A 27,777-nucleotide genomic window follows, 5' to 3' on the forward strand; every position below is an offset into this window, starting at 1 on the left:
ATAGAAAACTGATATATATTTATTATTTGGGTTCAATAAACACTTTTCTTTAGTTTGATTCTTTTGCAAATATAACTCAGAATAGTTTATTTGGACTCTTTCTTTTACTTCTCTTTTTCCTGATACTCCCCTCCCATTAAGCAACTATATGCAAGAGATTATACACTGAGAATCTATGGGCATAAAGCAAGTAAAATAATCACTACCCAAATATTTTATTGACATACTGAAACATATTTTATAATTTAGCAGTTTTCTTATAGAAAGAAAATTCTCAAAGTTCAGATATTTAAAAAGAGCATTATGATCACATAAAATGATTTAAGACAATAATGGACCCACCTTCCACAGAGATTACACCCACATGTCGCCTTCGACTATTCATTTCTGGTCCAAAGAACCAACTGTTTTTGTTGATAGAATAGCATTCAATACTGCGAAAGGGGTCACCAGATCCACCTCGACCACCTACACAAAACAGCACACCTAAAGGTAAAGCCACAAAATAGGGGTCAAAATCACAGTTCCCTAATTTTTTTTGAATTAGTAAGGAAAAAATATTTAAGAAATAAAAATATTAACAGCAAAAAAAAAAAATGAGTTATTTGGATAGCATTCAATGTCACTGTGTTACTAGAAATCTAATTCTCTTCTTTTTCCCCTCATTTAAATTTCTCAAAGAATAGGATACATCAGCTATCTCTGCTTGCTAATATCCCATTATAATATATGGTTTAAATCCTCACCCACTCTGTAAAATTGCTCTTGCTAAGGTCATAACAAAATCCAATAAACTCTTAAATTGATTTATTTTTTAACACAACCACAACATTTGACATGTTGATCACTCTGTTTTTTGGGAAACTCCTTAACTCTCTTGATTTCCATAATATCAAAGTCTCCTTTTGTCTCCGATCATCTCTCTTTCATGTGTTTTCCATGTTTCATCCTTAGCCTACTTCTCACATACTTCATGATTACACAGGAAAAGTTCGTTCATTCCTTTATTTTAAAGTCCATCTGTATCATAATGCCTTTCAATCTACATTTCTAAGCCACAATTTCCACTTGATGTACCCCACAGGCACCTCAAATCCAACATGTTCAAAAGCATCTCCCTTTCTCACCTACCTAAACAACCTCTTCCTTCCCTTACGTGTCCTTCCTCCCCCTCACTATTCCTCCTGCTGCCACTGTCTTAGTTCAGGCCTTCATCAGCTATTACCCAACTCCTGCAAAATCCTGTCCTGTCTTATCATTTGGTAGTCTTTTTGCTTTCAGACTGTCAACAGAGTAATCTAATTTACAGGCTCTTTCAACAGTTTTTCATTACCTACATAAGTAGTTCTTAAAAATTTTAGTGAATACCACTAAATCATACATTTAAAAATGGTTAAAATAGGGTCGGCCCAGTGGCGCAAGCGGTTAAGTGCACACACTACGCTTTGGCAGCCCAGGGTTCATGGGTTCGGATCCCGGGTATGCACCCCGGGTATGCACCGACGCACCACTTGTCAAGCCATGCTGTGGCAGCGTCCCATATAAAGCAGAGGACAATGGGGACGGATGTTAGTTCAGGGCCAAGCTTCCTCCGCAAAAAAAGAGGAGGATTGGCATCAGATGTTAGCTCAGGGCTGATCTTCCTCACCAAAAAAAAAAAAAAAAAAAAGGTTAAAATGGCAAGTTTTATGTTATAAATATTTTACTGCAATTTAAAAAAAAAATGAAAACTTGGGGCCAGCTCCATGGCCTGGTGGTTAAGTTTGGCGTGCTCTGCTTTCGTGGCCCAGGTTCGTGGGTTTGAATCCCACGCACGGACCTACACCACTTGTCAGCCATGCTGTGGTGGTGACCCACATACAAAATAGTTGGCATGGATGTTAGCTCAAGGCTAACCTTCCTCAAGCAAAAAAGAGGAAGATTGGCAACAGATGTTAGCTCAGGGCGAACCTTCCTCAGCAAAAAAATAAATAAATAAAAATCAAAACTTTAGTGTGGTTCAGAATCACTGGGAGGGCATAAAACACAGAATGCTGGGCCTGACCCCAAGAGTTTCTGATTTAGTAGGTTTAGGGTAGGTCCAAGAGTTTGTTTTTCTAACAAGTTCCCAAGTGAATGCTGATGCTGCTGGTCCAGAGGCCACCATTTCCTTTACATTATGAGAACCACTGCCTTACAAGATAAAGCCTTAGCACAGCATAGAGGCTTTGCAGTATCTCACTTCGTCTTCTCCCTCTCCTTCTCTTAAACTTCATGTTCTTAAACAACATGCATATAGTGTTCCTCCTCGATGTTCCCACAGCAACTTTAGGTAACTATCATTCACTTAATACACGATTATTGAAACGATCTATGCTGATATCTGTCTCTGGAGCCTAAGCTAGGTTAAGATTGTGTGTTAAGCATTTATGCACTAATAAGGACTAGCACAGTGCCCAGCACGTACTAGGCCTTCAATAAATGGAAAATGAACTGAATACCCCTTTCTCTAATTGGCACCCAGAAAAACATTTATTTATTACTCAAAACTAAGACTGAGGTTTACTTTCTCTATAAAACCTTTTCTCACCCTTCCAAGGTAAAAATGACCACTCTTTTCTTTGTGCTTCCCACTATACCTTGTGATTATATCAAAGTACTTGTAATACTTTACTGCATTTATTCATTTACATGTCTATTTCCCTAGATCAGACTATAAGTTCTCTCAAAATAGGGCTAGCTATATTCTATTTGTGTTTGCATTTCTAATGCTTAACCCAGAACCTGGCACACAGTAGGCAATTAACAAATGTTTGCTGAATGATTGCATAAATGAATGACCAGAATCACTTGTGCTATCTTTTCCAACTAATCCAATATTTTAAGTCATAGAAATTTAAAGGTGGAGGCGACTTACAAGATCATGCAGTCAAAACTGTTTATAAATAAACGGAGGCCTTCAGAGATTAAGAAATTGCCCCTAACATGTGTATGGTGATGGGTTGTAATTAGTATTTGGGTGGTGAACATGATGTAATCTATGCAGAAATAGAAGTATAATGATGCACACCTGAAATTTATACAATGTTATAAACCAATGTTACTACAATAAACAAAAAATTAAAAAAAAAAAAAAAGAAATTGCCCCTAAATTACAGATGTTTAATGGCACAGCTGGAATTATAATCCCAGAACATAATCCCAATCATTGATTAGATTTTCTTTAAGTGGAAACTAGTAATTGAGCTATATGGCTCATGTAGGAACATGACATGGAAGAGAAAAAAACTAAAAATGAAGTAAAAAGATCAGAATGCAAATCCTTTCTCTGTTATTTCTCCGTGTGGACTCGGGCATACTTTTACCCTCTCTGGTTCTTAGTCTCTTCATCTATAAAATGGAAAACACCATCTATCTCATAACGAGGAGCAAATTCTCACTAAAACCTACCTCATAAAGTTCTTGCAATCACGCAAGAGATCATGTATATGAGGGTCTAGTTTATGTTTGGCATATAACCTAGACTGCCAAGATGTCGTTTGGTTTCAAATCTGAATCTAAAGAAGAATTGCATTAAATACCTTTATTTCTTGAAACAGAATTCACAAATTTAAAAAATCTACACTTCAAAGAAATTTAATTCTGGGGCCAGCCCTGTGGCTTATCGGTTAAATGCTCTCGCTCCGCTACCGGTGGCCTGGGTTCGGATCCCAGGCACGCACTGACGCACCGCTTCTCTGGGCATGCTGAGGCTGCGTCCCACATACAGCAACTAGAAGGATGTGCAACTACGACATACAACTATCTACTGGGGCTTTGGGTAAAAGAAAAAAAAGGAGGAGGATTGGTGATAGATGTTAGCTCAGAGCTGGTCTTCCTCAGCAAAAAGAGGAGGATTAGCATGGATATTAGCTCAGGGCTGATCTTCCTCATAAAACAAATAAAATAAAAAAAAAAAAAAAAAAGGAAAAGAAATTTAATTCTTGGGGCCGGCCCAGTGGCATAGTGGTTAAGTTCGTGCACTCCACTTTGGCGGCCCAGGGTTCACAGGTTTGGATCTTGGGCGTGGACCTACGCACCGCTTATCAAGCCATGCTGTAGCAAGTGTCTCACGTATAAAGTAGAGGAGGATAGGCATGGATGTTAGCCCAGGGCCCATCTTTCTCAGCAAAAAGAGGAGGATTGGCAAGGGATATTAGCTCAGGGCTAATCTTCCTCACCAAAAAAAAAGGAAAATAAATAAGTAGTCCTTTTCATGTTAAACTAATTATTTATAAGAACTACTTCTTCATAGGCAGATCTATGACATTCAAACTTTCTTTATACTACCTAGATAAAATCCATATTTTATATGGATTCATATATTCATATAAAATGACTATATGACTATTCATAATCAGGTATTGTCTTTTGTTCTTGTTTTAGTTAGGCAATTCCATAGATCCCTTTATTTGATAACTATATTAAGTAGCAGCAAATGTAGAGGAAGTCACTGTCCAGAGTACCGATTCCCGAATTCCTAGACCTCATTTCTTTTCCCTCATCCCTCAAATATATTCCTTATATTTATAAAGAGTAACATAAGTGAACATGAACTATTTTCTTGGGAAAATATAGAGTCTGAAAATTGTGGCAAATAAAGGCAAAACTGCATGCCTCCTCAAATATAAGAGCTTTAGATTCTAAGAGTCTAATGTGATCTGTTACAAAATGTTAGATATATTTAGTGCCTTTCTTTTTATTTGATAAAATGCAAAAACAAATATTTAAACACGTAATACGTGTCAAGCTCCATGCTTGGCACTAGGGACACAAACCTAAATAAGATACTTTCCTGCCTTTGAAGTACACAAAACATGCTAAATAAATAAATTTCAGTGCAACATAGTAAAATAGAACCAGTGCAAACAAAGTGTTCTAAAAGCACAAATCACAGAGGAACTAATTCTGCCTAGAAGAATCAGGAAGACCTCAGAAGAAGAGATATTTCAGCAGGCTCTTCAGAGTATACAGGACTTGTAGCTTTTTTAAAAGTTGCTATTGGTAAAACTATCTGAATCATGTATAGTAAGAATTCATATATAACTTTATTTGCCAGTTATTACTTTAAGACAAATACCAATCATTTTACAATTAAGGTTGAGCATATATAACCAACTCTCAAATACATCAAAGATCCTTCCAGCAGAGTTGATAAAATGAGTAATTTAATTACCAGCAGTATGCTTCCTTGGAGTAGTCCGAATGGAGTATTCAAAGTCAGGTACTGCTCTGCTGCTCAAGTGAAGGTGGTAATTTCTTGCTTCATCCAATAAATCTCTACATTTTAGATTTTGCTTGACAATCTGTTCTTTTGCCACAACACCCATAAGAAAATCAACTGGCAACAGCGGCAAACGAACCTAAGATCATGAATAGTTGGCAGATATAAAATTTAAGTTGTAACTGGATAGCTCATTCTCTACTTCACTGCAGTATGTTCTCATTTTAAAACTCGTTTACTTCATAAAGCCTTTCTGACATGTGAATGAAGTTTAATGCGCCAGGTTCTAAAGCGATTTCTAGTATTGGCCTGCACTAATGAAATCAGATTATACGTTAAATATATCTTCCTCTTTTAAACACAGATTTAAGTAGACTGGATAAAATAATTCAATTTTCTTTATTCAAGTTACCTATTCACTTCCAAAAATTGTACTGTCACAATCACAAGGCCCCTCACTGCTAAAGAAGAGGCACCGTCAAAGCAACACTGCTGTGCTTTATTCTTTTGTCTTTTAAAGCTAAGACTGAACATACGGAAATGTGATTTATTTCTTACTTGAACAAGCAGACCTTCGTATCTGAAACAAAGAGGTGTTGTTTTCTTCAAATCAATCACCTTGGAGGGGCCGGCCCTGTGGCTTAGCGGTTAAGTGTGCACGCTCCACTACTGGCGGCCCGGGTTCGGATCCCGGGCGCGCACCGACGCACCGCTTCTCCGGCCATGCTGAGGCCGCGTCCCACATACAGCAACTAGAAGGATGTGCAGCTATGACATACAACTATCTACTGGGGCCTTGGGGAGAAAAAGGGAAAAAAAAGGAAGAGGATTGGCGATAGATGTTAGCTCAGGGCCAGTCTTCCTCAGCAAAAAAACAGAAGGATTAGCATCTCATGGCTGATCTTCCTCACCAAAAAAAAAAAAAAAAAAATCATCTTGGAAAGTTATTTACTAACTCAGAGATTATCCCCTCTTTCTGTAGAGGCACTCACCATTCTTCTCTTAAAGACGTATTGATTTTCTAGTGGATTAAAGAGATGATCAAACCAGGTAATATGATCTTGAGTTAAAAGCACACACATACATACAAATAAGATATAGCTGCAAGATAATGAAACTTTTTGCTTGTTTTTGTTGACAAATTTCTTTTCTTTTCTTTTTTTTTCTTTTTTCCCCCCAAAGCCCCAGTAGATAGTTGTATGTCATAGCTGCACATCCTTCTAGTTGCTGTATGTGGGACGCGGCCTCAGCATGGCTGGAAAAGCGGTGTGTCGGTGCGCGCCCAGGATACGAACCCGGGCCGCCAGCATCGGAACGCACACACTTAACCGCTAAGCCATGGGGCCGGCCCGACAAATTTATTTTCAAAGTAACTCTAAGGCTTATTTATTACTTCCCTATCCAAGTAACCCCTCTTGACTGTAAAAATAAATAAATACTTTAAAAAGAGACACATTTCTGAGGCTATAAAAGTAAAACTGTGGTGAGTGAAGAAACTGGCAAGTGATGTCTTGTAGTTCTATCCAGAATAAATCTATATGCATTAGTAATAAATGTACTCTCATTAGCAAAGTAATTCAGTAAAATTCAAACTTCATTATAAAACAATAGTTAAAAATTAATTTAGAGGGGCCGGCCTGGTGGCATAGTGGTTAAGTTTGGTGCACTCTGCTTTGGGGGCCTGGGTTCGAGGGTTTGGATCCTGGGCATGGACCTACACCACTCATCAAGCCATGCTGTAGCAGCGACCCACATACAAAATAGAGGAAGACTGGCACAGATGTTAGCTCAGGGCCAGTCTTCTTCACCAAAAAAAAATAAATAAATAAAATAAAATTAATTTAGAGCTGTTTCCTCAGAACCATTTCCTATCAGCATAAATCAAATATTCACTATTACTATCTCAAAGGGATATTTTAAACATTCAGGTTAAATAGCAGAGAATGAGGGGCTGGCCTGGTGGCGTAGTGGTTGAGTTAGCGCACTCCACTTCAGCAGCCCAGGGTTTGCAGGTTTGGATCCCAGACGTGGATAAGCCCGGACACTGCTTATCAAGCCATGCTGTGGCAGGCGTCCCATGTATAAAGTACAGGAAGATGGGCACGGATGTTAGCCCAGGGCCAATCTTGCTCAGCAAAAAGAGGAGGATTGGCAACAGATGTTAGCTCAGGGCTAATCTTCCTCACCAAAAAAAAAAAAAAGAAAGAAAGAAAAAAAAAGCAGAGAATGACATTTGTAATTCAAATGTAACAAATTCACACTTATCCTTAAATAGTATAGTGAGTAAATACGAACGTAAGAATCAAAGCCATTTTCACACTGTAGTACATCAATGGATAATCTATGCTTTTCATGATAAAGCATGTTGATTTGCTTTCATATCATTTCATTTCTATACACAATCTTATTTCAGTTCCTACCTGTGCAAGTGTTTCATCCAACCATTTGGAATGATGCTGAGGATTGGCAAGAAGCCACTTGATGGCTGCACTATAGACCTGCTTTTCATTCTCAATATTTAGATCACTAGAGGACAAAAGCTTATGGAGATGCTGGGGTGACACACTTACAAAGTCCTCACACTCCACTACTTCAGTAAAATGCTCACAGGCATACTGATCCGCCATGTCCATTAAGTCTATTCGATTGTGACTTTCTGCAAAGGCTCTTACTGCCAGGCAATTGGAGGGATGAAAATGTAACTTCATGTATTCACAACAAGCTCTAGCCACCAGTTCAACTTGTAGAATACAGGCTGCATACAAGAGAGGCTGCACGTTGTCAACAGTCAAAGTGAGCCGTGAAGAATAGACAAACTTGACCAAGTCTTCTATTGCATCACCATCAAAATCTCTGATCTCAATCAGTGTTTGCTTGGCTTCAGCCATTTCAGAGAGAAACATGGCTCTGAAGTAGGGAATAACACAAGCCAATACCAGTTTGTGACAAGAGATTAGCTTTGAGCCAACCTGTTCAAAACAAATAAAAAGAGACGCAGTTTAATAACAAAATCAGTTTTAGATCAGCATGGAGCATGTATTGTAGCTGGGATAAAAATTCCAGACAAATTTAGTGTATTTTTTTTTTTTAAAGATTTTATTTTTATTTATTTTTTCCCCCCAAAGCCCCAGTAGATAGTTGTGTGTCATAGCTGCACATCCTTCTAGTTGCTGTATGTGGGACGCGGCCTCAGCATGGCCGGAGAAGCAGCGCGCCGGTGGGAGCCCGGGATCCGAACCCGGGTCGCCAGCAGTGGAGCGCGCTCACTTAACCACTAAGCCACGGGGCCGGCCCGAGTGTATTTGTTTTAACACTGTAATCCTTGGGTCACTTACTTGCAATCTAGGCCAATTTCTTAAAGTCAGGCAATTTTCTTCTTCCAAATTAGCTACTTATCCTTTACCCATGCATCTATAATGTATATATAGTAAATTATGATTTTTCTATATCATCTTACATTTCAGAAGCATTCTGTGAATTAATGAGAATAGCAGCAAACATCATCTAAGCACTTACTATGTGTCAGGCACTATTCTTTTTTTGTTTTGGTCCATGAGTCCTTTCTTCTTCCTTTTTTTAAATATTTTCTTCCAGTTTTACTGATATAATTGACATATAACATTGTATAAGTTTAAGGTATATAACATAATGATTTGATATATGTATACATTGCAAAATGATTGCCACAATAAGTTTAGTAAATATCCATCACCTCACATAATTACAAATATTTTTTCTTTCCTTGAGATGAGAACTTTTAAGATCTACTTTCTTAGCAACTTTCAAATATACACTACAGTATTGTTAACTATAGTCATCATGTCAGGCACTATTCCAAGTGCTTTTCATATATTAACTCATTTAATTGTCCCAAGGTCCCTATGAATAGGTACTATTATTCTCCACAATTTATCAGTGACAAAAATTGAAGCACAGAGTAAATAAATCAGTATTTACTATGAATTTACCTGAGGTTTTTTTCATTTCCTATTTATTTTGAAATGATATATTTTATATAAAAGTGATAAAAAACACTGAAATCTTACCACCTTGATTGTTGAAAAATTAGATTGCTTACAATAGGTTGCCATTACAAAGGACATAGTAGTGAACTTTGTTGTAACTGAATCAGTGTTCACGTTCTCTATTATTTCCTACAGATAAATTCCTAAAAATAGACACGCTGCTTCAAAGGATAGGTACGGTTTGGATGCATGCCAATAAACTGTCCATTTCTGATCTACCTACAATATTTGTGCCATATTTTGAGTGTTAACTTAAGAAATATTTGCCAATTTGATGTATGAAAATATCTCATTGTTTTAGTTTATCTTTTACTACTATGATTTAAATCATTCATAAACTTTGGGCTATTTGTATTTCTCCTACGAACTTTATTCTATGACTTTTTTCTCATTTATTTGTAAGAACTCCTCATATATTTAAAGTATTAGTCATTTGTCATATATATATTTCAATATATATTTCAAACTTTTCCCTATTTTATAGTGTGCTTTTAAGTTTTATTCACCCCCTATAGATTTTTATATAATCAAATCAAGCTTTTCCTTTATGATTTCTGCCTTAGGTGCTATGCTTGAAATGGGAATCATTCTAATATTCCATAAATATTTACTTGAGGTATTTTTTCTAGTACTTTTATGGTTTTATGTTTTACACTTAAATCTTTATTTCCATCTGGAAGTTTTTGATACTGAGTAGACAGCTATCGTCTTTTTAACATAGTAGTTATATAGTTTTCCCAGTACTTTAAATAATCAATGAGTACAAGTAATAGGATAATAGTGTTTTAGCAATTTTCCTGTTTTCCTGATTATATAATATACTTATAGTTGTGTCTATTTGGGAACTAATTTTAAAATAAAAACTTCTAAAGAAAAAGGCCAGAAGAATGTTATGATGTATAAATGGTTTTGCTTATAAATGCACCTCACCCAACTTTTTTTCACTAATATAGAGAAAGAATGTCATTTATTTCAACAAGTACAAGATGGTGATTTCTGTCAGTTATACTATATTTAATTTTTTAAAAGAATTCACAAGGCAGGACTTAGATTCTGCTGAGACTCAAGTTGTAACCTAGACTAAAGCAGGAAGCTTGGCATGTTTTCAAATTCACTTCAGTCCTAAAATGGGATCTGAAATCTGATACTGAACATTTTTAAAACAGCCTAAAAATATCCTTTTTTTGGATTGTCTGTACATGCCACCACTGAGATTTAGTCTCTATGCAAATACTTGTAAATCTCAAAAGACATAAACCTGCTCAATTAAACAAATTGCCAACACTTATTACATAATAGAACTATAAAATAGGGTTCTACAATTTCCAGATAAACATTATTTTAACACTGCCTTCTCATCCAAGCTGTACAAATCAACGGCTTGCAAGTTATTTTCATGCTGTTTATAATAAGGCTCTGTCTCTCCATAACTCTATTTTAATTTCTTGATTCAAATAAACCAACATGTGCATATTTAAAACACACACACACACAATCACACCTCTATGTAGCATTTTAGAATAAATACCCAATTAACTTTGAGCCACATGTATGAAATAGGAACATCAAAACATTTGGCTTTTTATGCATTAATTCTCCTTTGACACTATACAGTTTCATTATATTCTTGAAAGTTTTATTTCTACACTTTTCTTCTCTGGTACATAAAAATAATTATTACCAAAAACATTTCATCAGAAATTTAGAATAAAAGAAATCAAAGTCCAAATACTAGATGTTTAAAGTTGGACAAAAAATACACAGACTACAAAATATTAGACATTACTATACAATTGAAAATTACATAAATACTACAGTATGTTTTTGATACTATTGAATTTTCTAATTTATATTCTTTTTTTATTGGATCAGTGAACAAGTGAATAAATCAAGATGCTCAGGGAAAAAAACATGTCAAGCTTAAACTGAAGTAGTAAAAGATGTAGAATATCAATATTAATAAAATGATTCCTTATCAAAAAAAAGATTGAAATACAAACCACTAACCAAAACCTTGAGTAATTTTCCACAGATTAACCAACAAGATGGAAATACAATGAAACGAAGGCTTTTAGATGGGTAAAGCACCTCACTTTCCAAGGGGATGTGGGAGCAGGAGGGGCACAGGGGGAAGTCAAGTATCCTTAACTTTATTGCTGATGCAACATTTAGGTCCAACCAGAAAAACTATATGACAAACTAAGTAGAACTCTGTTTGAAAACAATAAATGATCTTTTGCTGAATTATGAGGCAAAATGAACTAAAAATGACATAAAAAAAATTAACTAAACAAAGAACATTAAAAATTCCATTAACTGTCAGTTCTGACTTACAAAAGGAACCTATTATCGTCTATTAAAGGTCACTTACTTTTCAAGTTTTCTTTTTTCTTCCTGACTAAAATACATATTCAACGTGTAAAATGAAGAAAGAACAGAAAAATAAAAAGGAAAAAAATTTACTCACAATTCAACAAATACTGTCAATCTGTTGATATATTTCCTTCTAACTTTTTTTCTATGCATTTTAAAACATAACTGAGATTGTCCTAAACTTTGTCATCTTTTCCTAAGTTTCTGAAAACTTTTGTAACCTTCATATTTATTGGCTGTATGCTATTCTATACAGTGGGTGTAACAGTTTATTTAACTATTCTGATATCAGCTATTTAGATAACTTTTCCATATTTTAAATACAAACAGTATCTTAGAGCCGAAAGTTTTTTCAGCATTTCAGAATATTTCGAGATAATATCTGAAAAGCAAAATTAATAAATCAAAAAAATAAGCTTTTTATAGCTCTTGACACATACTACCAAACTGTCCATGAAACAATGAGCCAATTTACATATGCATCAGCAATATCTGAGAATACTCTCTTCATTAAAATTTCAAAAGCAATAAACACGTTTTAAATATTCAATATGTTAACAAGTGAACAATTTTCTAATTCGCCTAATTTTTAGTTCTTAGCTATTTTTAATACTTTGTAAAAATCTGGCTACTCTGTGAACTATTCTTTTACAAACCAGTTGTTCTTACATAGGTTCACTTCATTTCTAAGTATTAATTGCATAATCCATTAACAGATTGTTTAAAATCATTTACAAACATACTGAAAATTTTTTTAAATCATTAAAAACTAAAGTATATTAGGTTGAAATTTTGATAATTATGCCACTTAACAGTAACTCAAACTAACTGTTTGAGAACTACATTTAAATAAAAGTGCCAAAGACACACAGTGGAACAGAAATAAGGACGGGAGGGGAAACCCTATACACACAAGTTTCCTTTTATGTACATTTATATGCTGTTTTCTAACTTCTCAGTTTAATCCCTTGTAATTTTGCCCTTTTAACTCAATAAGCTACTCTTTTCAATAATCCACCAATTTTAATCAGTTTGAGTAGCAAAAAAAAGAGGTTTACTGCCAACGTCAAGAACGGGTTAAATGTATGACTTAAGACAATGTCTTGGCTTGTAGTGAATTTCCACGTCACAATGTCTAGCCATATTCACTGTTACACAATCTTAACTAATCTTACTACATTCATTTAAAAAAACCTGCACAATGGGGGCTGACCGGGTGGCACAGTGGTTAAGTCCACGCGCTCCGCTTCAGTGGCCCGGGGTTTGCAGGTTCGGATCCTGGGCAGAGACCTATGTACCACTCATTAAGCCATGCTGTGGCAGCATCCCACATACAAAATAGAGGAAGATGGGCACACATGTTAGCTCAGGGCTAATCCTCCTCAGCAAAAAGAGGAGGACTGGCAATGGATGTTAGCTCAGAGCCAGTCTTCCTCACACACACAAAAAAATGTTGCCTCAAAAGAAAGAAACAAACAAAAAAGCCCCTGCAGAAGGGAAACAATAATTTAGATAGCATTTTGGGGGGCAAATAAACAAGGATCTAGGGATATAAATGTTTAAATACCCCCTCTTCTGAGCAACATAAAAAAAAAATCACAATATTGACTTACTAGTTGAATGGATGAATATAAAGGTGACTGTTATTTTATTAGACTTCTTAACATTGAATGCTTAGGTGTTAAATATAGGACCACTTTCTCTTTTATCATTTCTTTTATTAGATTATGTCTGCTTTCTAGTCAGGAGTTAACTGTTACATTTTATAAGGGTAATAAGTTTATCATTTCTACCTCTTGGAAGTATAATACAATAATTTAGTTCACATATTTTGTTTCCCTGCAATCTTTCAGAGCACTTATTTTCACCTGGTCAGCTGGAAGTTTTGACAGCAAATAATTATAACACTTACAGTCTCGAAAATATTTATTAGAATCCTATAAATCTTTGTTTAAAAAAAAAAATCACAGAAACATGCACTTTCCAAAAAAAAAAGCCAAATAATATGAATGAAACATATTCAGTGGTGGCATCAAGAGGTGATGTAAGGGGTTGTCCACCTCTAATAATCTCTATTAACCTCTTCAAGTAAAATTAACCATGATCTTTAATAAAGACAATGATATTTCCTCAAACTACATAAAGCATGAATAAAAGCATCTTTGTAAATGCTACTCTTGTTGATGTATAACATAATCTAAGCATTATTAGTGCTATGCAAGATCCCTTCAAGACAATTTCCCCCTGCCCTTTCCCCAACCAAACTGTTGCCCTTACAAAGCTTCTCCCATATATAATTTTAGAGCTGCTACTGGATATACTGTCTAAAAATATTTTCACTAATAAATAAACATTATAATATAAAAACAAGTTTTACCACTCCCTGAAATGTTCTCAATATAATACAGTCAGGCGTCCCTTAATGACTGGGATCCATTCCAAGAAATGTGTCGTTAGGCGATTTCATCGTTGTGTGAACATCATAGAGTGTACTTACACAATCCTAGATGGTATAACCTACTGCACCTTAGGCTTTATGGGACCACCACTGTATATGTGGTCTGTCGTTGACTGAAACGTTGTTATGCAGCACATGACTATATATAAACTTCTGTGTGAAGCCAATCACCTTTCCAATCACCTCTCAGACATAATTAATAGATCCTCTCCCATGCTTCCATAAACATACCACAAAAATGGCAATCACTAAATTGTATTATAGTTAGCTGTTTATGTGCCTATCTCTGGCTAAATTTTAAATACCTTCAAGGCAAGTACAGCATATTATTCAAATTTACTTACACTCTCCATGTACTAGGATAAGACCTTAGTAAATATTCGCCAAATGAATTTATTTGCTGTTTCTAATATAGGTGCTCACTTTGGAATTTAAAAATGGGTTAATGGCCTTAGATATGAACAATAAAACAAATTTTGATAATTGACTTTCTAAAGTGTTTGTCCTAAAAGCGATAATGATCAAAGGAAACATACTTATAAAAGGAGATGAATTTATATCAAGGAATAATCCTCAAGCTTATATGAATACAAAATGTGACGTTTAGGGGCCGGCTCCGTGGCGTAGCAGTTGGGTGGGCACGCTCTGCTGCTGGCGGCCTGGGTTCGGATCCTGGGTGCGCACCGAGGCACCGCTTATCAGGCCATGCTGTGGCGGCATCCCACATAAAGTGGAAGAAGACCGGCATGGATGTTAGCTCAGGGCCAGTCTTCCTCAGCAAAAAGAGGAGGATTGGCATGGATGTTAGCTCAGGGCTGATTTTCCTCTCATTAAAAAAAAAAAAAAAAAATGTAAAGTTTATATTGAATAGAACATTATAAATTATCCATAATACTATTTGGTTTAGTTGTGCTGTAATAAAGTTCTGAAAGTTGAAGAAATGTTGAATTAGAATTAAGAAACAAACCCAATAATAGAGCAGCTAAAAGATTAAGCTGTAATTCTTTCTAATGAATAGGAACAGAATATACCATAGTAGAATTATCTGATACCCTTGGAACGACAATAGTAGTACACATAATGATCCTAATAGCTGATATTTATTACTTATTATGTACCATTAACTGTCATAAGGACTTTACATGCATCAATTCACTTATTCCTCACAAAAACATAATTATCGTTGTAATTTTATAGTTGAGGAAATAAAAATGAAAGTCCCTTCAAATTAGTGAGGTTTCTAAACCTCACATCCATTCCTAAATGACCTGTCACTGCTTCAAACCTAGTATTTTAGTCTTCCACCACAGATTCTTCTAAAGTTTTCATTTCAACCTATTGCTGAAATTATTCAATAAACGAAGAAGTTATGAGTTTAGTTATAATTTGCCCTAAAATGGCTGTATCCTTATTTTTCACTTAAGAAAGCTTACATGCAGTAGCTTGTAAAAGTTATTCTAAAATCAAATTATAAAATTTATAAAATCAGGGCCGGCCCCGTGGCTTGGTGGTTAAGTGAGCGCGCTCCACTGCTGGCGACCCGGGTTCGGATCCCGGGCTCGCACCGACGCGCTGCTTCTCCGGCCATGCTGAGGCCGCGTCCCACATACAGCAACTAGAAGGATGTGCAGCTATGACACACAACTATCTACTGGGGCTTTGGGGGGAAAAATAAATAAATAAAAATCTTAAAAAAAAAAATTTATAAAATCAATAATATTCTATTTAATTATTTTCCATGCATACATTGATATGCTGAATTGGTAATTGATTAAATTCAAATAATCTATTTTACATTTTTTATTTTTGTCAAAGCCAGTGTGATTACTGAATTTCACACTAGGGTTAAAAATTAGAACAATGGCATGAGAGTAAACATAATATACCATACAGATCAAAGAGTTTAAGTGTTCCTTCATTAAAACATATACACGGCTAAACTTCACACAGAGCTAGTACAATTATATAATGGTTTTCTGCATCTTAGGTCCTAGAAATATATAAGGACATCAAGAGTTTAAGTAAAGAGAATATAGGTCATGTATTTACAGTGTAACACTATACGCCCAGACATTCTGGGCCTGAAACTCAAAGCTTAGGCTTTCAGTTTCTGGAATTTTGCTGAGTGTCCTCTGATCTGAATCTCCAAGTATGCCCTCAATCTCTATGACTCTGAGCTCTAAGAACCTGTCTGATTACGAGCAGAAAGCAAAATCTAAGAGATCCCAAAGTGGCAAATCTCTGTGGAAAATGCTGCATGGATGCATCTGAATGACAAAAAAAATTTAACATTACACTGAGAGACAATAGTAATAAGAAAGTACTTTAAATTAGTAATGAGAAACAATTAGAATGCAGTACTTCCACACTACTTTGATCACTTTTCCAATTTCATTAAAACTGTCTTTTGTAGCAGAACAGTATGATCCTACAGACCATAGACTTAAAGTTTACTAATGACTTTTCATCCAAGTCTAAACAGACTCTACTTCACTATCAAGTAAAGACAATCTCACTTAACAGACGGTACTATTGAAGTAGAGATTAAATTACCAGAATAGGAACATACAGTAAAACACTAGTGCAGCTGAGTAAACAACCAAGAATTCCTGACTTCTAACCAAATCAAGAGTAAGTGAACACATCAAGATTCTTAAATTCACAAGTTAAAATCTTATCTGGTCAACAGCAATTTATTAATTTCATTAATAATAACTACTTGTTTTAGAGTTCCAGAACTCTCAGAAGTTAAATTAACTAAGAAATAATGAGTATCAACATCTAATTAGAACAATTTCATCATATGCTAATCTCCCTTTATTTATCCTCCCTTATGTCCCTTCCCCTTCAATAAAAAAGGATTGAGACTAAAATCACTCTGAGTATAATAAGTACAGCACCAAAAATTTGCCTTGTGTGGTTACAGAAACCTTCATTTTCATAATACACTGAAGAGGTTGATAAAAGTAAGAAAAAAAGACAGTCTCACCTTTAGTGTGACATCACAGAGTTCTCCATTTTCATAAAACTGAAGAAGTGAACCATGAAAATCTTTCCAAGCTTCATTTGCTTCAAAGATAAAGGAGTCTTCTCCATCACCATCACTAATGGGAGATCTGCTCTTTGTTTGCTGGTGCTGTTGCCTTTTCCCCTTTGTGAAGTGATTCCTAGCTTGTTTTGCATTCACAGAATCTGAAGCCATTTGCAACACTCTTCTTTTAATACAGCTTTCTTCTCAAACATCCCATTTATTCTTTCCTAAAAGGTGGGGAGATGACAGAAGGTGGATGCAGCCCACTAAACTTTAGACATTTTTCAAAACCCACTCAACTTCGCCTTTGTCCAGTTTGCTGAGATTAAAAAACCAACAACAAAACACACATAGAAACAAACCAAAAGAAAAAAAGCTATTGTGAGTAATTATAGTTTACCAATACTATATATGTAAAATGACCGTATAAATCATTATGGAAAAAAGAACAAGTAACTTTGTAGTTTTTATGCTAAATGTCACATAAGTTACCTCAGCTAATTATTTTATATTAATGAAGGAACCCCTTTAAAATCTAAATTGAGGGCCGGCCCCGTGGCTTAGCGGTTAAGTGCACGCGCTCCACTGCTGGCGGCCCCGGGTTCGGATCCTGGGCGCGCACCGACGCACCGCTTCTCCGGCCATGCTGAGGCCGCATCCCACATACAGCAACTAGAAGGGTGTGCAGCTATGACATACAACTATCTACTGGGGCTTTGGGGGGAAAAAAATAAATAAATAAAATCTTAAAAAAAAAAAAAATCTAAATTGAAAATTCTGGGAATATGGTGGAGTAGGAAGCACCAGGAATCTGTCCCACCTAGACAACAACTGCGCTGGCAGAATCCGTCTGCTGTAACTATTTTGGAACTCTGGAATCTGCTGAAGGCTTGCAACTTCCGGGAGGAGACTTGGATGGTAAATTTTGGTTAATTTTGGTCAATTTCAGCTGCTAGTAGCAGCTGCCCATCCCGCACTGCCGGCTTGTGGCAAGCAGCTGTGCACATGCTCCTGGAGCAGCCTGCACACAGTACACAGGAGCCACGGTGGGCAAAAAGGACCCTGTCCTCCAAGTACCAGAGATCTCTGCTCTGACTGATGACGACTGTTTCTGATCACAGAGGTGGAAAGAGGTGGGATGCCATTGTTGTTGCACTTCTCCCCATGGTTACAAGTCCCTCCCTCACTTCACTCTCAGCTGAAGTGACTTCCAGGGGATTTAAAAGGCTGGTGCCCCTTTCCCCCTTCATTTTTCACTTTTCCCCCTTTTGAAAGCAAGACATTAAAGACAAAGACATTAAAAAACAACTGCGCATACAAAGAAAATTAGAAAGTGACTGTGCAAGCCCAGGGAAAGACTCAGAAAAGAACTGAGAAGACCTTAAGTTTATACCTCAAGCTGATCTTCAGCATAGAAACAGCCTATAATAATCAAAAAAATAAAAATAAAAACAAAAAACAGCAAGCCTTAAGAAGAGGAAGAATCTGATTTCCAGTTACCACACTGTTAGATTCAAACGTCCAGTGTTCAACAAAAACATCACAAGGCATACAAACAAACAGGAAAGTATGGCCCATTCAAGGGAAAAAATACATCAACAGAAACTGTCCCTGAAAAAGAACTGATGGCATTTATACTAGACAAAGACTTTAAAACAACTGTCTTAAAGATGCTCAAAGAACTAAAGGAAGATGTGGAGAAAGTCATTGGTGTGAACAAAATGGAATGCTCAATAAAGAAAAAGAAAACCTAAAATGGAACCAAAAAGAGATTCTGGAATTGAAAAGTACAATAACCAAAATGAAAAATTCATGAGAGGGATTCAAAGGCAGATTTGAGCAGGCAGAAAAAGAGTCAGCAAACTCAAAGATAGACAATGGAAATTATCAAGTCTGAGGAAGAAAAAGAAAAGATTCAAGAAACACAAAGGAACCTGTGGTACACCACCAAAAAGACCAACATATGCATTGTGGCGTATCCTAGAAGGATGAGACAGAGAGAGAAAGGGGCAGGGAGAATATTTGAAGAAATAATGGCTGAAAACTTCCCAAATATGATACAAGACACAAACATAAACATCCAAGAAGCACCAAGAAAGATGAGCTCAAAGAGACCCACAGTGAGACACATCATAATCAAACTTTCAAAGGCAAAGATAAAGAGAGAATCTTGAAAACAAGATAGAAGTGAATTGTCACACACAAAGGATCCTCAGTAAGATTATCAGTAGATTTCTCATGAGAAACTTTGGAGGCCAGAAGACAGTGGGCAGATACGCTCAAAGTACTAAAAGACAAAATCTGTCAACCAAGAATCCTATATCCAGCAAAACTATTCTTCAAAAGCTAGGGAGAAATTAAGAAAGTCCCAGTAAACAAAAGCTGAGAGAGTTCGTGACCACTAGACATGGCCTGCAGGAATACTCAAGGGAGTCCTACAAGGGGAAATGAAAGAACACTAGACAGTAACTCAAAGCTATATGGAGAAATAAAGATCTCAATAAAAGTAAAAACATGAGTACAAAATCTAGTATTACTGTAACAATGATATGTAACTGCACTTTGTTTTCTACACAATTTAAAAGACTAATACATTTAAAGAAAAAAAAAACAATTATTAATGTAAAAGTTAGTATTACTGTAACTTTGGTTTGTAACACCCAATCTTGTTTCCTACATAATTTAAAATAATTAACATGTAAAAAATAAAAATTTAAATAAAAAAAATTTAAAATAATAATTTAAAGGAATTTTTAGTTTTTGGTTTTGGGCACATAATACATAAAGATGTAATTTTGTGACATCAACAACTGAAGGGAGTGAGATGGCGCTGTAAAGGAGAAGAGTCTTTGTCTGTCATTGACATTAAGCTGGTATACATTCAAATTAGAGTATTATAACTTTAGGATGTTAAATGTAACCCCCATGATAGCCACAAAGAAAATACCTATAGAATATACATAAAAGGAAATAAGAAAGGAATTTAAACATTTCACTATGAAACAATCAACTAAACACAAAAGAAGACAATAATGCAGGAAATGAGGGTCAAAAAAGCTATAAGGCATATAGAAAACAAACAGCACAATGACAGAAGTTAAGTCCTTCCTTATCAGTAATTACTTTAAACGTAAATGGATTAAACTCTCCAATCAAAAGACAGAGATGGCAGAATGAATAAAAACACATGATCCAACTATATGCTGTCTACAAGAGACTCACTTGAGATCCAAAGACACAAACAGGTTGAAACAGAAGGGATGGAAAAAAATATTCCATGTAAATAGTAACCAACAGAGAGTAGAAATGGCTATACTAATATCAGAGAAAATAAGACTCTAAATCAAAAAACGCTGTAAGAGACAAAGAAAGATATTATATATTAATAAAAGGTCAATACAGCAAGAACATATAACAATTACAAACATTTACACATATAATGATAGATCATGAAAATATATGAAGCAAAATCTAATAGAATTGAAGGGAGAAATAGACAGTTCTACAATAATAGTTGGAGACTTCAATACCCCATTCACGGGGCCAGCTCAGCGGCATAGCAGTTAAGTGCCCATGCTCTGCTTCAGCGGCCCAGGGTTCATAGGTTCGAATCCGGGATGCGAAATGATGCAGCACTTGTCAAAGCCATACTGTGGCGGCATCCCAAATAAAGTAGAAGAAGATGGGCACGGATGTTAGCCCAGGGCCAATCATTCTCAGAAAAAAGGACGACTGACATCGGATGTTAGCTCAGGGCTAATGCTCCTCAAAAAAAAAAAAAAAAAAAATTTTCACGATAATCGATAGAACAACCAGAAAGAAGATAAGTATGGAAATAGAGGACTTAACACAATAAACTAACTAGATCTAACAGACATACACAGAACACTCTATCTAACAACAACAGAATACACATTCTTCTCAAGTGCACATGGGACATTGTCCAGGATAGACCACATGTTAGGCCACAAATTAGGTCTCAATAGATTTAAAAAGATAGATATCGGGGCCAGCCCGGCCCACGGCAGCATAGTGGTTAAGTTCACATGCTCCACTGATAAAAGGGTCAATTCACCAAGAAGATACAATAATTCTATATGTGCAGGCACCTAACAACAAAGCTTTAAAATAGGGGCCGGCCCTGTGGCTTGGTGGTTAAGTGCGCGCGCTGCGATGCTGGTGGCCCGGGTTCAGATCCCGGGTGCGCATCGAGGCACCACTTCTCCGTTCATCCTGAGGCCGAGTCCCACATACAGCAACTAGAAGGATGTGCAGCTACAACACACAACTATCCACTGGGGCTTTGGGGGGAAAAATAAAATAAATAAAATCTTTAAAAAAAAAAAAAAAGCTTTAAAATATACAAAACAAAAAGTGATAGAACTGATAGGAGACATAGACAAATCCACAATTATAATTAAGAGATTTCAACATTCCTCTTTCAGTAATAGAATTAGTTGACCAAGAATCAGCAATGAGAATTTTGTTCAATAAGAACAAAACATCAAACTACTATATTTAATTAACATTTATAGAACAATCCTCCCCAAAACAGCAGAATGCACATTCTTTTTGAGTGAAAATGGAACATTCACCAAGATAAACCATAACCCAGGGCAATAAACAACTCTAAACAAATTTAAAAGAAAGTACATCGTACAAAATGTTCTCTGATCATAATGAAATTAAACTAGAAATAAGTAACAAAGATAAAAAAAAATCTCCAAATGCTGGGAAATTAAACAACACACCTCTAAATAATCCATGGAGCAAAGAGGAGGTCCCAAGAGAAATTAGAAAACATTCTGAGCTGAACCAAAATGAAAATACAACATATCAAAATTTGTGGGATACAGCTAAAGCAGTGCTTTGGGGGAAATGTAAAAGATTAAATGCTTATATTAGAAAACAACAAAGGTCTTAAATCAATAATCTAAGCTTTCACCTTAAGAAACTAGAAAAAGAAGAGCAAAATACACCCAAAGCAAGCATAAGGAAATAATAAAGAGCACAAACCAATAAAACTAAAAACAGAAAACAATACACAAAATCAAAACCAAAGGCTGGTTTTCGAAAAGATCAATAGAACTGGTAAACATCTAGTAAGACTGACAAAAAAGGGGGAAAAGACACAAATCACCAATATCTGGAATATCAGGGACTATCACTACAGACCCCACAGGCATTAAAAGATTAATAAGGTGAATACTATGGAAAACTCTACATCCATGTGACAATTTAGTGAGTCTAAGTTTTCTCTAGTTCAATAAGGCACGAAAAAGAAATAAAGGCACAGAGATTATGCAGAAAGAAAATCGTCCCTATTAGCATACATAATTATCTATGTAAAACATTCCCAAGAAACACCTAGAATAAGTAACTTTAGCAAAGTCACAAAATAAGAGGTGAACACACAAAAATCCACCATACTTTTATATACTAGCAACGCACAAATGGAAACTGAAATTTTACAAAGCAATATTATTAACAATGGCTCAAGAAAATTAAAATTTATCTAAAATTAAAAGCTTATTGAAAAAATGAAAATGTGATAATAGTGAATTCATAGACACATATATTAATAGTACAGAATCAAGAGTTCAGAAATAGACCCACACAAATATGGTCAATTGATTTTTGACAACATACAAAAGCAATTCAATGGAAAAAAGATAGTCTTTTCAACAAATGATGTTGAAACAATTGGACGTCGATATACAAAATAATGAACCTTGACCTAAGCCTCACACCTTATATAAAAATTAACTCAAAATGGATCAGAGACTACATATATATATTTCATATATACGTATATATATATTATATATATACGTATATATAAAACTTTCAGAAGAAAACATAGGAGAAAAACTTTATGACTGAAGTTAGGCCACTAGTCCTTAGAAAGGAATTTTTAGATACATAAAAGAAAAAATTGGTAAAATGGACTCCATCAAAATTTAAAACTTTTGCCATGAGAAAGACACTATAAGAGACTAAAAAGACAAGCTACAGACTAGGAGAAAATGTCTGCAAATAAAACATCTAACAAAAGACTTGCATCTCAAATATATAAAGAACTTTCAAAACTCAATGGTAAGAAAACAACTATCCAACTAAAATATGGGTAAAAGACTTAAGACATTTCAACAATGAGGATATGTTACCCAGCCCAATGACCCCATAAGCCAGTAACCGCAGCCCTGCTCAGAACAAGCCTGACATGTTCTCTTTAGCTTACAGGAAACCACAATGAGAGAAAAGGAGGAGATGGCTGAGACATATAGTCAAAATCAGTTAACACCAGTTGAAGGCAACATGGCAGTCTGACTTGACCTGACACAGACCCCACAGCTCATTATATGCTCATTGTATTGCATTACCATGCTACATAACACACCCATAAGCGCCATGACAGTTTACAATTGCCATGGCAATGGCAGGATATGATCAAATGAGGAAAAAAAAGAGGTGGCACCCTTGATCCCCAGAAAACCCCACCCATTTCTCTGAACACTATGAATTTTCCTCCCCTTCATTACCTGGACCCCTTATAACAGCTGCTTAGGCACCCCATATGCTGAGGAGTTGATTTGTAAACCTAGTTCCCACTTCTCCATTCTTTGGCTATTGACTAAAAGCTTGTGCCATTGACACCTCAGCTTTGGTTTCATTTCAAATCCACGACTCCGAACAGAAAAGAACTCTCCAGGGAGGGGACGGATTGTGGGTATGAGGCCCACCCACAGGTCCCTCCTCGGAGCTCCTCTGAATGTGGGTTGGAGTCCCACCAGGGTGAGGTCTATTTGGTAATATACAGATGGCAAATAAGCACATAAAAAGATGTTCAACGTCATCACCATTATGGAAATGAAAATTAAAATCATGATGAAATACCACTACACACCAATTAGAATGGCTAAAATAAAAAATACCAACACTATCAGGTGCTGGTGAGGATGTGAAACACCTGAAACTTTCATACACTGCTGGTGGGGATGCAAAATTGTATAGCCACTCTAAAAAAATCTGGCAGTTTCTTATACAGTTAAACATACACTCACCCTATGACCCAGCATTCTCACTTCTGAGTATCTACCCTAGAGAAATGAAAACTTACGTTTGCACAAAAACCTGTACATGATAATCTATAGCAGCTCTATCCATAACTGCCAAAAACTGGAAACAACCCAAACAACCTTCAACAAGTGAATGGATAAATAAACTGTGGTATACCCATACAACGGAGTACTACTACACAATAAAAAGGAATAGAACTTTGGGCCAGCCCAGTGGTGTAGTGGTTAAGTTCGCATGCTCCGCTTCAGCGGCCCAGGGTTCACAGGTTCAGATCCCTAGTACAGACCTACACAGCGCTCATCAAGGCATGTTGTGGCAGCATCCTACATACAAAAAAAAATAGAGGAAGACTGGCACAGATGTTAGCTCAAGGTGAATCTTCCTCAAGCAAAAAGAGGAAGATTGGCAATAGATGTTAGCTCAGGGCCACTCTCCCTCACCAAAAAACAAAACAAACAAACAAAAAGGAATAGAACTTAATACATCTAACAACTTGGGTGAATCTCAAAGGCATTATGTTGAGTGAAAGAAATCAGTCTCAAAATGTTATGTATTTTCCATTTATAGGATATTCTCAAAAAGACAAAACCCTAGTGACGGAAAAGAGATCAGTGGTTGCCAGGTGTTGGGGGTGGGGGAAGGCTTATATACAGCTGGCACAAGGGAGTTTTGGGAGACGACAGAACCATTTTGTATCCTGATTTTGGTGTTTAGACAAATCTATACATATATTAAAAGTCATAGAACTGTACACCAGAAGTGTCAAATTTTACTGTATGATAAAAAATAAAATAGAAAAAACTTACATTCTAACGTATTCATGATAAAATTTAAAGAACACAAAAGGCAACATAATTACAATCCACTCTATTCCCTAAGGAGATAAATCAGCCCACAGAGTAACATATAAAGGCAGATGACAACATCGACATCAACATCTTCATCATCATGATACAAAATACTACTACCCGCCAGTCACTGTTTTATGTGCTTTATGTATATTAAATCATTTAGTCCTCACTACGACTCTATGAGGCAGCTACTTTTATTTTTCCCTTTTTACAGATGAAGAAACTACGGCACAACGAGATAGAATGGAGCCCAAGTAAGTGGCGGACCCAGGATTCAAACCTAGGCAGCAGAGCTCCAAGATCTGTTGACCACTGCACTACCATTCAGAGCATTTTGCAAACGAAACAGAATTATAGAACAAAAAAATACATGAAAAATCAAGGTCCCTATGTACTCCCTTCTAAAACCAGCTATTCTTTCTAATTCGCCTACTTTTGCAAGTGGCAACACCATTTTTTTCAGTTGCCCTAGTTCAAAACCTGAGCCATATCTGACTCCTCTCTCAACTCACAAAACCTATCAGTTTCAATTCCCCTGATTTCTTCTTGGGAAAATCTCCCTTCCATTCATCCCTTTCTTCATAACTCTCACTGAACTCTACCCTCTTTCACTGTACTCTAATTCAGACCCACATCTCTTGCCAGGATTATAACAGCCTCCATTAACAAACCACCATGCCCCACCCTCCTATCCCTAAACATCTATCAAGGGCAATGCTGCCAGATTTATCTAGCTCTAAGTGTCACTTCCAAACTTCTTAATGTACACAGTTCAAACAGCTTATTCTGACATTCAAGGCCCTCCTTGCTCTGACTCCAGCCTACCTTCCAGGCTTTTTCTCACTTAATTTATGACATAAAGCAGGGGAAAGACTACTTACTAAATCACTATGTCAGATATTTTGCCAGAAATCTCACAGATACTCTCTCATTTAAGCATCACAACTACATTATAGATGGCTTAAACATCCCTGACTTGCCCAAAGTCAGACAGATAGAAAATGGTGGGAGCAGGGTTCAGCTCTGATTAAGCCCATTCTTCTTCTACTAGATCACAGCCTTCACTATTCCGTTTTCCTCAAATACACATGCAAGTACTCAAGCTATTCCTTGTGGGGAAATGATGTGAAGGCCCACCTTAAATAATGCTTCTTTCATGAAGCCTTCTCTAATTCCCCCAATGGGAAGTCATCTTCCTTCTATGAACCCACATAGTAGACTGTACTTCTCTGACTCATTCACTTTCTTCCCTTTGTGTTTTAGACCTATCTGCTTAATGCAGTGTGAACTCTTTGAGAAGACTATCTCTTAACACCATCTATATTTCTTGCCCACGTGAGCCTGGGTCATGAGTGATTGAATCAATATGATTTTTGTAGGCTGGGTGTTTTTTTCCTCCCAATATAAAAAAACTGGGTCAGCTCTTCAATACTGGTTAGTCTAATGAGTCTTCTTTCTCTAGAACTTTTATCATACCATATTTTGTGCCCTAAGTGTCTGAGTACTATAATGGCAGGCATCACTAATATCTTATTTTTAAACTTTACTAGGTTTAAGTACATAAAACACAAAATTATCACACACTTTTCCCCCTTATATCAATCTACTCTAGCTTCTGTCTAGTAAAAGGCTTTATTTATTATTGTTGTCACAAAATTATTTCCTTTGTCAGAGGACTGCTCTATGAAAAGGGTATTAATAAATATTCATTTTTACAAAATTATTTTTACATTTGTCATCAGATTTGGGCAAGCACAACAGCTCAAAAACTTTCTATACCTGAGAAAGGAAAGTCTCTTCAATAAATGGTGTTGGGAAAACGGGACAGCCACATGCAAAAGAATGAAACTGGACCATCTGCTATTGCCATTCACAAAAATTAACTCAAAATGGATCAAAGACCTGAAGGTGAGACCTGAAACTATAAAACTCATAGAAGAAAATATAGGCAACACACTATTTGACATTGGTCATAAAGGAATCTTTTCAGATGACATGCCTACCCAGACTAGGGAAACTAAAGAAAAAATAAACAAGTGGGACTTTATCAGATTAAAGAGCTTCTGTAAGACAAACGAAACCAGAATCAAGATGAACAGACAACCCACCAGCTGGGAAAGAATATTTGCAAAACATACATCTGCCAAGGGGTTGATCTCCATACTATATAAAGAACTCACACAACTGAACAACAAAAAATCAAACAACCCGATCAAAAAAATGGGCAGAGGAAATGAAGAGACACTTCTCCAAGGAAGATATACAGATGGCCAATAGGCACATGAAAAGATGTTCAACATCACTAATCATCAGGGAAATGCAAATCAAAACAACACTAAGATATGACCTCACACCTGTTAGAATGGCTATAATCACCAAGACAAAAAACAACAAGTGTTGGAGAGGATGTGGAGAAACAGGAACCCTCATACACAGCTGGTGGGAATGCAAACTGGTGCAGCCTCTATGGAAAACGGTATGGAGATTGCTCAAAGAATTAAAAATAGAGATGCCCTATGATCCAGCCATCCCACTACTGGGAATCTATCCAACGAACCTCAAATCAACAATCCAAAGAGGCTTATGCACCCCTATGTTCATTGCAGCATTATTCACCATAGCCAAGAAGTGGAAGCAACCTAAGTGTCTCTCGACTGACGACTGGATTAAGAAAATGTGGTATATATATATACAATGGAATACTACTCAGCCATAAA

The 27,777-nt window shown here is 36.2% G+C and overlaps 1 protein-coding gene across 2 annotated transcripts in view; it reads right to left on the reverse strand.

Annotated features, from left to right (window-relative positions):
* The window catches only part of KLHL8 (kelch like family member 8), a 53,424-nt gene that overhangs the window by 14,495 nt on the left and 11,152 nt on the right, over positions 1 to 27,777 (reverse strand). Inside the window, exons 2-5 of one of the 2 annotated variants that reach the window (XM_087434558.1) lie at positions 17,088 to 17,356; positions 7,663 to 8,211; positions 5,195 to 5,381; positions 343 to 486 (exon numbers count right to left, since the gene is read on the reverse strand). In XM_087434558.1, the coding sequence (XP_087290684.1) occupies positions 343 to 486; positions 5,195 to 5,381; positions 7,663 to 8,211; positions 17,088 to 17,300 (1,093 nt within the window). In that variant the 5' untranslated portion in view covers positions 17,301 to 17,356. The remainder of the gene's footprint in view (positions 1 to 342; positions 487 to 5,194; positions 5,382 to 7,662; positions 8,212 to 17,087; positions 17,357 to 27,777) is intronic. The other variant, XM_087434559.1, reaches the window with a different exon arrangement.

Source organism: Ceratotherium simum, chromosome 8 (genome assembly GCF_057802395.1).
Source record: "Ceratotherium simum simum isolate JZ-2026a chromosome 8, ASM5780239v1, whole genome shotgun sequence".
NCBI lineage: Eukaryota > Metazoa > Chordata > Mammalia > Perissodactyla > Rhinocerotidae > Ceratotherium > Ceratotherium simum.